At 37.1% G+C, this 19,233-nt stretch overlaps 1 protein-coding gene across 2 annotated transcripts in view; it reads right to left on the bottom strand.

Annotated features, from left to right (window-relative positions):
* Window positions 1-14,329, bottom strand: part of kcnh7 (potassium voltage-gated channel subfamily H member 7) — a 42,301-nt gene extending 27,972 nt beyond the window's left edge. For both annotated transcript variants that reach the window (XM_026144482.1, XM_026144483.1), the window contains exons 1-3: window positions 13,827-14,329; window positions 13,235-13,465; window positions 2,985-3,140 (exon numbers count right to left, since the gene is read on the bottom strand). In XM_026144482.1, coding sequence (XP_026000267.1) covers window positions 2,985-3,140; window positions 13,235-13,465; window positions 13,827-13,902 — 463 coding nt within the window. In that variant the 5' untranslated portion in view covers window positions 13,903-14,329. The remainder of the gene's footprint in view (window positions 1-2,984; window positions 3,141-13,234; window positions 13,466-13,826) is intronic.
* Between the last annotated feature and the right edge of the window lie 4,904 nt (window positions 14,330-19,233).

The following is a 19,233-nucleotide window of genomic DNA, read 5'->3' as shown; positions in this document are numbered from 1 at the left end:
TGTTATATTAAATCACAGGAATAGGCATGGTGGAAATTTTCTCCAAGGCTCTTTCTATTTTGAAATCAGTGACGTTATTTCTCAGCCAATGGTACGTGTCTGCCACTGCGCTTTAAATGCCCGATAACCTAAAACTAATTTCATCAGTAAGCATTTCTTTTTTTCTATCTTCTATACTTATGACGTGAATCTTATTAAATACATATTCATTTAGAGAAATAATACTTTTAGCAATATCTGAACATAATACATTCCAATAGCCAGCAGATTCAGTTCAAAATGACTAGCATCAGTTTTTAAAACTCATTTCAACCAAGCAACTAGAATAAAATTACACTTTAATGCACTGCTATTACTTAAGAGCTGCTCAAAGAGAAAAATAAATAATACTACTATCATATATAAAGTGAAAGTGTGCATGAAGTCAAGAGTCATTGTCTCTGACTCTCCTAATCTTATGTCACATCATATGTTTATCTGTCTAATTTACCCACAGGTTTCCTCTGCTGAAGCACAGTCACAAGCAATCAAGTCTGACTAACAATGCTGGCAACAAACAAAAGAGACATACACACGTGCACATGCACACTTAAATACACACAGCACAGCACAAGATGAATGTCAGTGCTCTGGAGGAATACATCCTGAGCGAATAGCCTAACTCAGGTCAAGAGAAAAGACGCTGAGTGCTTCCAAACAGAGAAGAGCAGGAAGGTTTCACTGACATTAACACCTCTAGAAATACACCAAAAAAAAGAGAGGTGTGCTATATGCTGCTCTCCCCCAGGGTGTAAAATGGATATATTTAAACATTTTTAACAAGATTACGTTATGTAAGTCGACCATTTCCTCCTTGCATGCAGATGGTATATTTAATTGCTGTTGGTGTAAACTATATTACACTGGCAAACTAAATAATGCACCATTTTTAGAACAATAAAAGCCAGCAATATGTTTAGAAGTTACACAGTGCATGAAAAGGAACACAGTACTAAATTAGAGCCTACCAAATGTGGAGGGATATTTTAGTTTTAGCCATCTGCTCTGGTATTGACATACTTTAAAGAAGCGAGGAAGGTTTTGTTTTGTGAATGGTGTTATTACATGATAAATGCAATGCATAAATGAATAGTGATGCATATTTATGAAAAAAAATCAAGTCTTCTTTTGTTAACTGAGTTTGGGTTCTGATTTTATTAAAAGATGTTCGATTGGTTGAAGCTTGTTTTGTTTGCTTGCTGAATTTCTTGATTCTTCTTTTAGTTCACTTATAAATCTTGTCAATTATGAGTTTAATTTCTTCATTCTCCACCTGCCTCCCATCTCATCTCAGCATTTAGCCTGTGTATATTCAGACTTCTTTTTCCTTTGTCCTTTGTCAAACCATCTGTTTTCTCCCCCTAATGTAGCTCTTTGTCTTGCTTCAGTGTTTTCCTGGATTACTCCCCATGCCAGGTTTTTGGATTTTTGTTTTGAGTTATCCTTCTGGACTTTATTGATCGAACTTTGCTGTCAGCCAAATAAAAAAAAGGTCCCTTATTATTTGCCTCTCCACATCGCCGACTGATAGACAGAAAAAAATTAAGATGGAATTTCTAGTGTTAGAAAAAATCATGACAGCAAAGACATAAAAAGAAATAGAACTTAGACACACTGATCTGCTTGCTGCTGTTACATTTATTAAACTCTTTTTCTCTTTTGACCTCGTAGTATATGAGCACAATCCCTGCATTGCCACATACACGCGAAGTATCTCAATCGTCATCACATGCAGTGAGAGGACTAATGAAATTAATCTGACTGATTAACACCTTGCATGTATGTCTGTCAGTAGTCAACCAAAAGCATTAGCAGGATCACCTGTGTGATAATACTAACCTCAAGTGACATCCAAATGAATTCAAAACTCCTCAAGTTCAAAATACAAGACAGACTGTAAATGAAAACCTTTCAAAACATCAAAATATTGTATCATTCATATACCATATATGCCATATAGGAATCAGAATGTATTAAAATACCCAACGGGTAACATAAGTCAGTGAATGGAATAAATGTAATAACAAGTAGTATCTAGTCATTTTCATTTTCATAGGAAATATTTACTTAGTATGATGTTTGTGATTATTTGTGATTTGTGTATACTCTTAATGGACTATGGCTGATAATATGATGTTTTGATGAAGCACACAGTTTGTATTAAGAGCCTACTGTTGTTTTACTCTGAACTTCAACAGTTTTGAACTTACCTGGATGTCACTTCAAACACTCAACATTACTGACACACATACACAAAGTGTTCATTTTTCAGATTAATAGAATAGAATAGAATAGAATAGAATAGCCTTTATTGTCATTGTACAGAGTACAACGAAATTGGAGTGCCACTCCCTTGGTGCAAGATTCAATAATAAATCTAAATGTAAAATATAAAAAGTACAATAAAACAATCGCAAGTACTCAAACAATAGTAAGTCTGATATATACAGGATAGCAGCATTAATATAATGACAGTATGAATAGCAGCATAATATAATGGCAGTGACGGTATGGTATAGCTAAGCAGGTTCAATTGTTTTTGTGCTTATTTACTACGGTGATAGCTCTGGGAAAGAAGCTATCCCTGAATCTGTTTGTCCTGGTTTTATGTGATCATACAGTTCCCTGATTGCATGTTGGAATGACTAAGGAATTTCCCATGTGTGCATGCTTGTTTAGTCCATATGTTGCTTGTATACCTGATGAAGGTCAGATGGACTGAAATAAGAAAGTGAGAAAACATGCAGGAGTTCTTGATATTTTTTTTTTAAAATGTTTATCCTGCAATGCACCAGTTACTCATTCGGGTATGCAGAAATTTTGTCACAGATGTTTGTATGGCAGCAAAGTTAAACAGCTCCACAGTATTTGTTAGATACTGGTGTCATTAGGGAGGTATGTCATGCTATATCACTAATTATTCCAGTAGTATTTAACATACTTACTTTGATCAGACTTTGTAGGGGATGTGGGGCTTATCTTCTCTGTGGAGTTGTCACTTCCCTCATCCACAACATACTCAAAATTTAAGATAAACATCATCACCACGCCCTCTTCATTCTTCACTGGGATTATATGAGTGTTACACTGAAAGTCAGACCCTGAAAGAGAAACAAAGAATCAGTGTCAGAGAGTTGAACATACAACGTGCCAGTTAAAAGTCCTTGTGAGAGGACTATAAAGAACTGTAAAAATGACTTACGACACCTTTGGAAAAACAGAGAAGACGTTAATATTAAAGGTCAATGGCTGTATGCCAGAATAGATGAAATAGATGAGATAAAATAAAAACATCCAGAGGTTAGATTGGTTCATGTCTGTATGTTGTTGTTCTTATGCATATATTGCATGCATATTTTAATGAGAAATATATTACATAAAATAACCAAGTTTCAATACGATGGCTGAGACAGCACGATTTAGTGTAACAGATCAAACAAGCAAGACAGATTACAGCCAACACAGAAACTGCAGTGTGCACATAGAAATAATCACTAAAAATATCCGTTGTGTGAGGCAGCGGAGCAGAAAATCCAGCGAGATCACAATTTCTCAACTGCACTGGTTAAAGCTGCGTTAGCAAAATCTACTCTTGCTTGTGGGCATAAGTGCTCACCAATAAAACTCTCTACCCACTGGACTTGAAGCAATAACACAACAGCTACTTACAGTTGGGGGACATATAGTATCAGTGGCCTTTTCTCGTATGAGGAAAAATGTTTGCTCTGAAACTACTCCAGTTATTATTACATTATAAAAACCAGTAAAAAAAAACAGCCCCATTTGAACCTTTTAAAAAAATAAAAATAAAAAATTAACACGTGTAGATATATTCATCATTTTGAACTGAGCTATAAAATCAAATTGTTTCATAGTAAAATTACACCTTTGTCTCTCTGTGTGGATCTGTCCGTCATTTTGTCTGTCTGTTTGTGTTGTGCTCATACTCACAGAGGACACATATTACCAGTGTTCGCTGCAATTTCCTCAGGGCTCACAGACACCCTGCCAGCAGCATTCATTAGCAGTAGACTTGCTGTCTGACTAAATATAACAAGCTTGGTCTGTCTCTACATGCCACAGTTCTCTTGGACAGATTTCAGCATCAGAAACCCCAGAAGTGATGATAATGTAATCTAAATGAAATGGAAAACATTGAAAATGCACCAGCTGGTGTTAGAGAATAGTGGAATTCAGTGTTTCACAGGTACTGAGTGAATTAATGGAGTAAATGGAACAAAACACAGTTACATATGTGATGTGTTACTAAGAGCAGAAGGTGTGCTGTGTGCAATCTCATCTCGTGTAAAGGCTTCCTGGTCATGTTACGTTATAAAGTCGAAAGTGGCGCTTAGAGAGCAGGGCAACCTCGAGTCCTTGCCCAATTTAAATCCCCTGTTCATAAAAAGCACTTTTCCTGCATTTCCCAGAAATCCTTCACCTAATTCTGCATTGTCCTTTCTGTAAAAGGGAGCACTTTGGTATTGACTTTGATCTCTTTGAGTTAACACTGTTCATTTGTTCAGGGAGGGAAAGTAAGTGGATGAGAGTTATTCAGAACTGATTGTCTGATAAACAGAATAAGAGTAAAAAATTGTGAGCTTACAGGATACAAAAACAGTGCAACAAAGTTCACCAGTAAGAAGAAAGGTGGGAAAACTGTAGTCACAGTTCTGATGTGTGTTATGGACATAAAAAAAGCAGTTTTTGTTAAGACTCACTTTTAATTATACTCGGATCAAGTATGTAGACCAGTTTGTCAAGTAAAAAGATCCACCCTGGTACAGAGCAGGTGAGTATAAGATAAAGAATATGTAAGGTAGAGTGTAGACTGTTAGTTGTAGTTATTTCAAGATATATCCTAGACAAAGAACAAGGGACAAAGTGGTTTATTAGCATGGACGAATGAAAAAATATGGCCAAGACTTCCTCATTTCTCTTCCTTACTTGAACAGATGTGGATACCATCCTTGCTCTATTGCTCAGCCGTGAATAGACTTCTGTAAATTTTACTTTAAATTTTCATTTAATTTGACAGCTCTAGTAGAGATTAACAGGAAAGAAGACAGAGGAAAGAGAGAAGGGGAATGAAATGGTCAGTTTTCACCCATGTGCTATGTGCCTGAACTATTTAGCCATCAGGTCACCCAGTTAATTTAATCTCTGTCTTTCTGTGTGATTATGTGTTTTTTTTGTCCGCAAACTCTTCCTAGATAATCAAATAAACAAAATTGGCATAAAGGATACATCCAAGGATTTTTATCTATATCAAATATTATGGCATCGTCATATTGCCTAGCAACCACTCACCGACAGCCCAAAATGACCCATTTTAAGCATTTGTGCACCGACAATACCTTCTGTCATTATTTTACAGCAATAATATCTAATTATATCCACAAAAGCTGAATTATACATGTCGAGCAACCACCTCGTAATGGGTTAAGGGAAGATGCTGCCAGTAACTATGTGAAATTGATACACAGTGCTGCAATGAAAACTTCCTTGCGATTACTTTGATCACTATAGCAGATTGGCACAGTTAGCGATAGTTTGCATGGAAGACTACCCCCTTGGTAAGTACTTGGCCAATGTTTGCAGAAAAAGCATCAAGACCACTACAATTGCTAATTGTTAATGTGCTAATGTACAAAGCAATTGCAATGAATGTTTTTGGTGTAGCTGCCTACTTTATTTCACCTAGCAACAGATAATACCCTCTACCAACCACTTGCAAACACTGAATACACCCGAGCTTCCCAGGGGTTTGCCCATTGGTGTCTAGGCCTGTGTGACTGAGGCTAAATATTACCAATTTTTGGCATATGAACACTAACTACCTTTCTTTCTTTCTTTTAAATTTTTTTTATTGTGATAAGCATATCAGTTTGCCGACAGCATGAACAAGGAAAACTACTAGCATGCACTAGTATAAATAAATAAATAAACAAACACCATATGGTTTGCATGGTTAAAGACACATTGTGTTCATTCTGTTAGGCACATTTATATTTACATTATAGCTAATTAACAGAAGAGTGATGTAACTGCATAACTAACCAGCAAAAAATAATTAAATGCTAAGCTTAAATGCTGTAAAATCTAGCCTGAATAATAAGAATACCTAAATATTTATATTAGTAGTAGTTACTACTAATAGCTGATAGTGGAAATAGTGGTGTAGTCTGTTTTTCAGAGAAGGCTCCGTGATCAGCCAGGATGAAACTGTAAATTCAGCAAAAAATATTTCTGGGCTGGGCTTTACCTGACCAGATGGGAAACAATAGTCATGTTTAAAGGCTAAGCCATGGGGGTCCCTTCTCATCTGGTCTCCTGCTGAATGTCACCTTTACCGAAACGGATGAAAGCAAAGCTTCTTCTAACTCTTGAGTTGAATCAGCACGGACAGTGTGTTACCAAGTTTAATCTCATAATACGCTCTTATTCACGTTTTCATTTTAATTGTTTTGGAACCAAACAAAGGACACAGTGCTTCTTCCTGTTAAACAACAAGCATATTCAGTCAGAAGAACAGGGAGTTCTTGTTTCTCTGACCAAAAAAACCCCAATGGCAGTGTGCCATGTGATCAGTTGAGTTATTTGTTACCAGAAAAAACAAAAGTGTCATTCACAGTTTAAGTCTACTGAAGGTATTTTAGTAAACATTACTGCAGGGGCACAAATCTGAATTAATTGTAATTAAAATTAGTTATAATTTATTTGTAACTAACTGTTACTGTTAAATCATAAATCAATTTAGCAGTTTTTTTAGCTTATCACCAAATTAATATTCTAGAATATCCAACATGTTAATTAAGTGGGGACTTAGACAATAGCGGACCTCAATCAAATCTTATTATCTGAGGATGTGCGCTTGTTATTTAAATGTTACAGTAAAGGCAAGCCATAAAATATGTGAATAAAAATGAAATTCAGATGAAAAGATCCCATTATATGTGACACCACCCCCTGCTGGGTAACAAATTGCCTTGGCAGACATCACTTCACAGCTGAAGTATCATTAGAATAAAACTGCCAGACAATTTTTATGAAGCTAAGGTATTTTTCAAACTCATCAAGAAAGGTTTTCAGATTTCTAACTTAACCTATTTACAAGCATTTATGTTTGGATCACAGAGTTAGGAGAGAGTGAAAGGAAATAACAGAAAAAAGCAGTATTAATATATAACAGTAGAGTAAGAAGCTCAGTGACATTAAAAACAAGGTGTACTGAGTATCAAAGCTGTGTGAGCCCCATCAAGTCTTACCGATGTATATGTTTTTATACTTTTCTATTGTCGTGTCTTGGATTAGCATTTTTGCCTTTAGATGCAGTCAGGCGACACTTAAAAATGAGATTATTTCAAGCAGCTGCAACTTTTATCAATCAAATGAAGAATGCATATAGTGCACAAAGTATACATTGCATAAACAAATGCGACAAGTCAGAAACAAAACTGAGGTTTAACACAAAATGAAATTCGTGAAGCCCCTGAGCTGAACATGTCTGCAAATAGTTCAGAGCAAACACTTTTGCTTTAATAAATAAATAATAAAGTGACTGCCTTGTAAAAGCTATAGCCCTTCTGAAAAAAAAAATAAATTCTTTCAAAAGGATTTTGTTAAACTCTATTAGGAGAATCAATAAAATATCATCTTTTTGTCTGTTTACTGATGTTTTATGCAATTAAGGCCTGAGCTTTTACAGGTCCACTCAAGGACAGCCAGAGACTTTTCAAACCCATTGCAGAATTAATGTGTTTTTATGTTTTGTTCACTGTGGTCCTGAATCTGAATCCTCACCTGTCTTGTCTTGTAGCACCTTGGTTCCTGGAGGAACGTTGTTTCGCCTCACTGTGTATTTTTAAACTGTATATGGTTGAAGTGACAATAAAGTTGAACTTGAACTTGAACCTCATTCTCGCTCCCTATTTCAACTCCAAGGCCTTTTTTGTTCCAGCCACTCTGAATTTTGGTTGTGTTCACTCTTCTCTCAACCCAGGCTCCATGTCCCTGACCCTGCACCTCTAAAGAATACTGCCACCACCATGCTTTGCTGGGGGAATAGTATTAGCCAGATGCGAGTTTTCACCAGACAAACTGCTTGCAGTTCTGACTAAATAATTCAATTTTTAGACTTTCACAGTTCTTTAAAAGCAATTTTTTGCAAAAGCCAAGAAGCCTCTCATAGATTTTACTTCTGTCTATCTCTATGTCCTGATTTATGGACTGCTGCCAAAGGGTTGTGCTGCAGGTTTTGTTCTCTCTGCAGAGAGCTTCTGAAGCTTTCTTCAAAATACTGGTGGTATATTCTCTTACCAAAGACCAACGTGCTTGATTACTCAATTTGCCCAAATGACCAGCACTATGAAAGGCCCTTTCAGTTTCACATTTAATTCATTTCACAATTATTTTGTGCCTTGGAACACTCAAAGCTTTAGAAATTATGAAGGATGCAAACAAGTAAGGGTTTGCACCCTTAATGACCCATGGTAACCATGGCAACTGGATAGCACTGGGACAAGGAAAGCCAATATGTGTGTGTGTGTTGTGTGTGTTTTGTGCAGCCAAGAGTAGATGCACCCTCATGCTCAGCAGACCTCCTGAATAAAGTCGTGGTTAAGCCCTGCCCTGATGTATGCCTCACCAAATGTTATCATGGCAGTGTGCAGAGTGTCTCATGACTTAATTTCTTCCACTAGGTATGTGTAAAATATAATTAAAGTCAATTGAATGCAAATGACTGTAACTTGTCCTGCAGCAAAGGTTCTAAACACACTGATAAAAACATACATTTTGACATTACTGAGTCCAAACAGGTGGGAAAGAAAGCCAATTTGAGTCAGTTAATGAAACTAGTGTATGCAGCCATCCACAGTATATCTACTGATATCAGTATTACATGACTAGAATGCCACTGTAACTCTAAAATACATTACACATTTTGCTCAATACCGAAAGAAGAAAGAAGAAAGCTCCACATGTTTAAGCGTGCCATCTGCGTCCCTGGAAATTGTTAATGTCTGTAGAACTTGGAGTACTCTAGGTGTTAAAAATTGCGAATGTGTCATGCTGCTCAAAAACTGTGGAAATACTTGAATAATTTTGACTTTTTTTGGATAATTTTTATATCACACAATGTACGTCAGTAAAGGCTTTTAGTGTTGATGGAATAATAAGGGTGTTTTATTACTTCTATATATATTTAGTCCATTTTCATGCAATTGTTTTAAGTCACAGTCCTTTTAAGTGTTTAATGCTTATCAACATATTTAACATCTTTGACAAGCAAACTCTTTTTTTTTTTTTTACTGAATGTGCATTCATTTTGAGATCTTTATATAAACTGTTTTCCCTGTGAGCCAAGAGACGCTATTTACACCTGCTTGAAAGACTGGACACTGTATTAAGACTAGCTCCCTATACATGATGGAAATTTCATTACTGTAGATTCTGTTTCCATCATCAATTATTAAAACATTGCTGCTTAATCAAGTGATCCTTTCAACACAATTGGAATGATGAGCAACAAAGAAAAAAAAGCTGTGGTGCAACTTTAAGATGTCTTAAAGACGCATAAATGCACATAGCTGTGTTCATATTTGTACACAGTAGTGTTTATTAAGGATTCATATTCTCTTATGTAAGTTGATCTGCTTTGGGAAGAAGCATGAGTAACATTGTTGAATGCAGATTTTTCTATTTGTATCCTTCCAACCATGTTCTACACAACTGTACTGTAGCTTTTAAACACAGCCCCACAACTACTAGTGAGTCTTGTATAATGAAATCTGACATGTTCCTCTTTTAGGGCTATTCTGCTTAAGCCAATATACAACATTACTGGGGCATAGCCCATCAGGACTGGTGTATGTAGAGAGAGGCCATGCAAGCTAACCCGTTGTTTAGAGTCCTTAGACCCTGTGGCAATATCTCGCCTCAATGAGAGCGCTGTAAGCTACATAGACTGGCCTAATTTCATCTTCAATCAGTGTCTTCAGAGCCATCAGGGATAACTAGCAGCTCCAGCACACGCCGTACTGAATTTATATTTATTAGTTGGTGAGATTTTGCTTTGTGATCTTTTAATTATGTTTAATTTGGTACAGATGCTGGCAGGTTAAATGAACTGAAGGGTATATAATGTAGGTTAACGTACGGTAGCTAATTAGGAGAAAAATACAGATGGTATAGAGAGGAACATTGGATTTCACACTCCACTACAAGAATCTCATGACATTAAAAATAGTCCATGATTTACTACTGCTATCTAATGCAAATATTGTTAGGGTTATGTCAGTAACTATCACTATCAATTTCCAGTTATTAATTAAGCTTATCTCGATTTGTTGAGTTTGAAAGGAGCTCGTGCTACAGCATGTTTTAACAAACATTTTACCGGACTTGAAATCATCTGCTTGCACGGGATGAAAATAACCAGATGTAGAAAACCTTATCTGCTTCACCTCATACTACGAGACACCAAAGAAGGCTCGCGTGATGAAAAATGGATGTGCTATTTTAGAGAGAAGTCATCCAAGTGTCTCGCAGCACACCTTATGTACTGTAGGCACTCCCTGTCCCCTCACTCCCCTGCCACTAAACCCTCAGCAGGGGTACATGGCCCTGCAGTCCCCTTGGTGGCGTGCCACCTATGAAACTCTGCACCCAAGCATACCACATGTCCCACATCATTCAGCATGGTTAGCTAAGCTGCTGCTGTTATGTCGCCATTATCCATTTAACTTCTCTCTGCTCCATGGTGTCAGCTTCCTTTTGTTAATACTCATTCAGGTACAAAGTATTATTACACCCTGTGGAATAGGATAGCTCTACAAAGCCTTCAGGGGAAAGCATTTATCTCATTGATTATGTATCATAGCTGGTGTAACACAGCACATGTGGTATCTCTTCTAACAGCACGTCATGCTTCTTCACATAGGGGGAAGCACAAAAATTAGAAGCAAATGGTCTGGTGCAAAAGGCCTTTGCTGTGCTCCCATGGTTGCTATTGTTCCCCTACTTTTAATTTCTAAGCATTCACATAAGCTGCTTAACTTTTGCTTTTTAAGTGAAAAGAGAAATAAAGCTTTGTTGCTCCTGATGTCGCACAGCTTCCTCAAATCCAAACCTTACTTTCTTACCGCAGTTATTGGTGGAAGGGGAAAACAAACTACACCTGCCTCACTTCAGTTCCTTCAACCTCTGGCATTTTAGGCACACATCAAAAATCAACCAATACTTGGAGAAAAATATGCATGAAAAAGGGGAGAAACAGAACATTGGTAACCTGCCGATGCTGAGACTGGTTTATTTCATAATTTGTGATGTACAGTGTGTGCTCGGGCTTTAATACAAAGGATTAACTGATTTGCATTAGGACTGATAACTTCAAATGCAGTTTGGAGACATGAAATGCAACCACTTTCTGCCCATCAACTTCAATTTGTCAGCTGTCTTGAATCAATAGGGCTACTTCTCTCAAGGATGGCATGAATCTTTTATTCCCTTAAAGCAGGCAAATGGTGTCCTCCATACCCGTGTAATGCATCTACTCTGAAAGCTGCTCATTCCCAGTCACTGCACTGTCAGCCCTGACATCTTTATTCATGAGCACACATGCTAACTATAAATTCCTCTGAGGAGTATTAAGAGTTATGTTTTGGATTCGTAATGCACACTAGGGAGGATTGTGATAGGACTGGGACAAACGATTACGTTGGAAGGTTTTCAGACTCTCATCCACAATGCTTTAAGCATTGAATGCTCACGACTTTTAGAACAGAGTGCAGAACAAGCATGCAATATGGGAAGATGGGAACCTAAATGAAGTTTCTTTAAAATCCTGTTTGCCATACACCAAGCACTTCCAGTTAGACCCTAGAGTTTGGTGTGAAATTGTCTTGCAGGTTTCTGCAACAATCTATTTAACAGTGCAGCAGCTGGATCATGATTAGCAAAAAAAACCCCAAAACATGCCTGATGGTTACTGATGGAAGATTAAGCATGTATCCATGGCACAGAATCTAATTAAACTCATGATTAAAAATTAGGCTCCTAGGATTAAATAAAATATTAACACTTTTCTTCTATTTTAGAATCCACATATATAAAACTGCTGTTTGCCCATGATTTAAAGTGATCAAATGCTAAAGAATATTAGTGCAAAGCAACAATGTCTCACCAGAAGAGGTCTCACATGGCACAAACACGGGTGCTAAATGAAAACAATAAAGCATGATCAAAATGTGCAGCTCCACAAGAGTAGTACCTTTGGGATTAACTGTGTACAGATATGTCACGCTGACCATAAAAAAAAAGCCTCATGTGAGAGCATGGCAGGAGGTGGTCAATCTGCGGATTTATGCCACTGAGTGGTAACGTCGTATTAAATCTCTCTGACTCAGGATTGCTGTCTCTCAGTACACCATTCATAATAGGACTGGCCAAAAATGAATGACAAAAGTCTACCGCTTAAGGGAGAGCATTTTCACTGCAAGCAAATCTGTACAGCAATTTTATAGGTCAATGGACTGATCCACTGTCTACTGAAACAACTGAAAACCTTTGGTACAAACCACCGCATCAATAAATGCACCATAGAGATTCAAACACACAATCAGTGTATTTTACTATATTTGAAATTTGTAAAGTAGACGAAGAATTTACTGCAAGGTAAGATTCAAAAGACAAAACATAAACTTTACAGCTGCTGATGTGAAAGACCTGTGTCCTACAAATTCACCTGCAGAGCTGCTTTGTGTAGTGCATTATTTGAGATGTAAGACTAACAATATTACAGAAACACTGTTTTTATTTGAAAAAAACAAAACAATAAACACAATCCAATAATATTAAAAAACAACAACATTCCTGTTGTATTATATGATCAGAATATTTTTTGTTTCTCGTAAGAACACGTTTCATAAATCTCTAATAACCATCATCTAGTTATTTTTTGCAGAACACATGAAATAACACCAGCATAAACTTACAGGAAGATCTAATTTTAGACTAGACTAGCCTTGCTGTTTTCCTCTGTCTGAGGTACTGTGGACATGCACCTCTGGTTGGTTAGTGACCAACTGACTGACACAACATGAAATGAGGAGAACTCCAGGTGCTCTCCAGACACCTCTCAGCTTACGGGCATGCTGTGCCAGCCCCCGTCTGTTTTACCAGATCAGTTACTTACCATCCTTGCGGTAGTAGGTGATCTCCACCTTGCGCTCCTCAGACCCAAACACTGCCTGTGTCACCTGGTTGATGGCCTCTTTGTCAGTGAGGTCACCATGGAGGAAGTCACACGTGCATGGCTTCTGCATGATGTCTGATCTTGAGAAGCCTGTCATCTCACAGAAGCCATCATTGCAGTAGATGATTGCACAGTTCTCCACCCTGGCGTTAGCTATCACAAATTTCCGGTCTGTATGAAAGAGGGGAACAAATATATATGATCTGATGTGATCTCAGTGTAAACCATGGCTCACATATATTAACAGTCAGCAATCAAGTGAAGTGCATGGCAACTACTAAACAAACCGAGTCTATATAATAATAATAACAATAATAATAATAATAAAACAAGAATCTAACATTTCAGTTTTATCCTTTTGTTTAAGAAATATCTTAACATAAAGTTACACACACACACACACACACACACACACACACACACACACACACACACACACACATGTATATACATATCTTATTCTGTCAATAACGTTTACTTTGTGCTATTTCTTCATCTGGTAGCAGAATTTGTACATCAACAAAATACTTACTCTGTCCCTCGAATTTCCGAATTATTATTCCAAGGAATGTGTTCTGTGGTGCAACGTGACCTCTTCTTATAGGCATATTTAGACAAAGAATATCCCGAGATCTTCAGTAAAAAGTGCCTCCACAGTAAATCCCCAAGTTGCAAAGGTTCGCTGTTTATGGGGTTTCTTTTACCAAATTCGCTACACGCAAACACTCTTTCCACTTTAAATTACCTTTCTACTTTACCGTAGAGTTATTTATCCCGCTTGTATGACTGAGCATCTAAATGGCTCATCTCCGAAACGCGCGGAATCGGGGAGGATTGCTTGAGTTAGGTTTAGTTCGCAAAGCATTTCGCGTTGAGGTTGGGTGCGATCCTGACGTCCTCTGTCGCGGTGTGTTGAGCGCACACAGCGGACAGTGGTTAATATGCCAAGGGGAATGACGTTGCTCTCAGGGGGCTTAGCCCGCGTATGGATAAGTCCCAGCCTTGCGGAGCAACAATGAGCATTGCTGGAATACACTACAGTATGTGCTTACATACTGCCTTGTGTGTATGGGTGCGTGCGTGCGTGTGTGTTTGTGGTTGAGGGGGAGGGGGGTCCACATAATGACAGGAGAGTTTTTAGTGGAGGGTGATAGTTAACAGCAGTTTGATAAAAATTGAAACGCACACATATTAACACTGGCAACTGACATGCTGTTTTGAACTCTTAAATAACCGTTTATACATGTTTGATACTCTAGACTGCTGTAATGTTTGCTGTCCAACATCTACTTAGCGCTTTTTTCCACTTCACCGATTTGAATATGTAAGCTAACTCAGCGACCGCTGATTAATGAATTAATGTTCCTTAGCATTTGCAAACATTTCAAAAAGAGTCTAACCGCTTGTGAAATATGTTTATGTGCTTTGTTGAGCAGCCCACTAATTAACATATATCATTACTTTTTATAACACATGCGACATTTTAACCCGAGGCTATCTACTGTACTGTCTCATCACCCGAACCCCCACCGCTGGTAGGGGAATTATGCTAAATATGGCTACAGCTAGGCAACTCCTTACAGTGAATGGGCAGATATTAGAGTGGATTCTATCTTAATCATCAAGTCCTTAGTGAAAAAACAAACAAAGACTTATTTCTATAACTGGAGAACTGTTTTTCTTTGAATGAGGAGAATTAGCATTCATGATATCTGGTGGTCTCCTAGAATCCACCCAACAAACAAGCAAACAAACATATAATTTTGCCGACAAAATGCACTTACCTTATTAATGTGTAAAATATTATACATGTAAAACTTATGTAAAACTTCAACAGTTATGTTAAACACCGTGTTATACAGAAACACCATGTACCATGAGCTTAAATATTTCATACAGGCACACAAAAATCAATCAAAAGTCATATAATTAGATTCGATATATAACCATACAGCTTCAAGCAACTTAAAGAAGTCCAGACGCTTTTCTTTGCAAGCTCCTTTGACTACGATGACCTGGATGACTGAGAATCTTCACAGACATAACCATACAGCGTTTCTTATATTTTTTACATTTTCTTGGGTTAGTGGGTCTGTGCAAGCTGCATTTGACTGACCTCCCTGACTCTTCTGTTAGTTTTCTTGTACCGTATGGATCAACGGCAGCTTGAGTAGATTCATATAGCTTGAGCAACTGGAAAAAATAATCCTATAGGTATGCTAAGTCCTTAAGAATCACTTCGGACATCTGTCCATTGCGTTAAAAAGACTAATAGATTCAAGTGATGGTGAAAATGCAGGGCGAGAGGCAGGGTACACTCTGGACAGGTTGCCAATGCTCATACATCCACAGTCCACTGAGAATAGCCAATTAAGCTAACATGCAAGCACCACACAGAAAAGACCTTGCTGACCAAGACATTCAATCCCCATGTCTTTTTGCTGTGTGACAGCTGTTTTTCTTAACTTTCTCCTTCAAAATTCTATTTTACTGAAAAAGCAGTGACATCAGCTCAAGAAACATTTACAGTGGCCTGCACATGAATGTAAACCCAGAATCTAGACAACTTTTCAGCTCGTCTGCACTCAGTTTATGCCATAAACTGAGTGACCGAGTTTGTAGGCTTCTGCTTGGCTTGACAAAAGAGGATATGTGAGTGTAAAGTACTTTTTATTTTATTTATTTTACTTAAATGAGACTATCTCCTTAAACTATACAGAACAAGTCTTTTGTGAATTTGTTTCATTTGTGAAACATTGTCAAAATGAGGAAAATCCTTTCTCATTTTGAGCGATGTTAAAAAAGTTGGTCACTACTTTTAGGGGTTATTGTTATTTCTTATTTTCAGAATGTTCCAAACCCATGATTCAAAGTGTTTTTCAGTGTTTTTCCTTTGGTTCGTCCCAAAAAATCCAGAATGAAATTTTAAACTCTTTTCTTTACATACAAATCCTTTAATGACCATCTCAGCTTAAAAATCACCATATTATCTCAATGGAGAACGTTGCTCTCAGACACCACTTTTTAAAGCTTATGCAGACACATTCCTCTGTGGAACTAGCTCTGATATTGTATTTTTCTAGGTAAACACAGAATTTGCTTTCAAAATCAGTATTAAAATCTTCCTGTAGCTATACGGCTGTAAGCTGACACTGCTGGATAACTTCCCACGATGCACTGAGCATCTATCTTCTACTTTATTCTTTTTTTGCTGTCCATGCATTTATATGCCACTATATCATGTCATTATCATTGTGCCTTCTCTCCCCTATAGCTTTTTTCTCTCTCCCTGTACCTTTCTGCAGGTGCCTCAGGCTCTGTGGCTGCTTGCTCCTGATTTGCAGTTACTTGTCTCTCCAGCCTGCCCGGTGTTTATTGTTACTGTATATAGCATTTCACTTTACTATGCTCTCTTTTTCTATCTTTGCTTTCCCTTCAGCCCAACCAGTCAAGGAAAATTCAGTAAAAGGACTAGATGTTACAATCCCTGATAATCCCTGAGTCGTGTATGGTCTTCATCAATCAATATAATGTGCAAATTGGATGTTATTGTAAAATCTAATATAAAATATTTAAATTTATGTATTACACTTTATACAATTATACAGAAATGTGCTTATTAAGTACTACTTAATACTAATTAATAGCATTTAGTATGCTGTATATATCTTGTGACACATTTTATGCTGGGGACGTATTTCGCAGGTATTTTTAAAATATGCTGATTAGACAGTTAAATATAATTTTTTTTCTTTCACCTTTATTTTTTTACCCTTTTAGTTATGTATACGTATGTATGTATGTGTATATGTGTGTATATCTTTATATATATATATATATATATATATATATATATATATACATATATATATATATATATATATATATATATATATATATGACAAGCAAACCAAGCATAAAACATAAAAAGCTAACAAACATAAAAAAAACTGTCCAGAAAAGTTGAGCACAGATTAGCGGTAGGTGCCTTTAACTGAGGTGCTGTCCATGGTGCTGTAGTTTCAGTACCACTGCCTGCATGCGAACATGACATGGAGCATAATGATGTGCTATTGCATCCTTGCAGTTTCTCTTTCTTTCTGTCTCACTCAGTCATTCGCTCTCTTAAGCTTTGGCAATTCTACACAAACAACAACCAGGTGGTTAAAAAAATGTATGCATAATGCAAAACCTCACTTACAGTCTTGAAACATCTGTCCCAGTATTTCAGCTTGACTTCTTCAAACAGCTGGCCAATTGTGAGTGAGAGAACATAATGAATAACTTCACATGACATGATCACATTCACAGATCATACATGGTGTACTTCATCACTGTCAGTGAGGACTTAAATATTTATACCTGTTTATTTCAATTCCAGCGAGCATGCAATTACCTGCTTTGTGGTTTATGCGCCTATTTAATCTTTTTCATCACAATATTATCATATTCCAGTTTAGTATTTACAGTGCCTTTGAACCTTGTCTGGTGTGTTATTTTGTTGCTTTGCACTGTACTTCTTGAGAGGCTGTGCCAAGCTGCAGGTGTGTCTTAAGATGAAAACACTCCTGTTCTTTTGCCCTACATTTTGAGGATTGGGGCAAACACGTGTGGAAGTATCTGCTTTTTTGTTTTGAACTGTTCTGGAACAAGAGTTTACTTTAGAAGTTAGCTTAGAAAGCATTTTTTGACTTTGAAGGTACTTGAAGGTACAGTAACATGCACAATATAATCACCCCTACCCCCGCCTCCCGTACCCATAAATGGAGACCTCTCCAGGCCTTGTGTGGTGTATTTTATCAGATCACTGTTGCATTAAGCCAGTCTGAAACTCGTATCCATTATTCACAACAAGAAACAGAGCTGAACCTTTCAAAGGAAAGCCATAACTCACTAACAATTAAATTGTTTTTTTTTTTTTTTTAAAAAAAAGCTTTGCATTTTGGGAAGAAAATTCATTTGATTAAGTGTCCAATGCATGGTTTGACACAGTGGTTGAAACCATTGCTTACATTGGTATGGCCAATGTAGAAATATCGTTGTTATGTGTATTTCACTTCTATGAACACAACTAATTAATACTGGCATATATGCTGACTTGTAAAAGCAAAGGGTAGCAATGCGTGCATGATTGTGTGGTATTAGCTGAGAGAAAATAACGTTCCCGTGCCATGACGAGCTGTGTTCTGTCACATACTACTACTTCAGCATGCTTGTTCACCTCACAATACATCTGCATCATACTTGTGAATTAGACAAATTATTATTTAATGTAATATATTACTTCAAACTTTTACATCAAATAAAAAAACCACATTGTGCCGGTGCTGGTTTGCTAGGAGAGCGAAAATAAAGAACGGGTTTTTTTTTTTTACACATTACCATTAATTCCTTGCTATTAGCCAAACTTCTATTCATATGTATTTAATTTTTTAAGTGGCTAATGGAGGTTAAAAGCCCCATGCATTAAATTATGTCATGTGGAAATGTTAAATACCGAATATCAGATATGACAGTTTACATTAAGTCCAAGTTGAGATCATCAATCCGATGAACCGAATGCACTCTACTCAGTTATCAATGTGATATTAAGCAAAACCTCAAACCTGCACTATAGAGTTCTCAGCATTAAATCTTCCAACAATGACATGCAGTCATGCCATGTAGCAAACAATATGATCGCGCTGCGGTTAGTAATTGGTCTGTTGGGTTACAGTAGTTTCAGGTTTGAGTGATTGTGAGAGTGGTTTCGTGAAGAAATAGCACCCAGTTTCAAAACGCTGTCTTAGATGGCATCCATCATTTGAGCAACAAAATGAATGCATACCTGCTCAGACAAAGACTGCCGTTCCACAACTGTGATTAACTGTCACTAGTAGGAAGGTGGAAATAGAAGTTGTGCATAAAAATCACAATCTTTGTGTCATATCAAAAGGCAT

Source organism: Astatotilapia calliptera, chromosome 16 (assembly GCF_900246225.1).
Source record: "Astatotilapia calliptera chromosome 16, fAstCal1.2, whole genome shotgun sequence".
NCBI lineage: Eukaryota > Metazoa > Chordata > Actinopteri > Cichliformes > Cichlidae > Astatotilapia > Astatotilapia calliptera.
The sequence above is the reverse complement of the archived record's forward strand: the minus strand, read 5'-3'. Positions and strand labels throughout refer to the sequence as shown.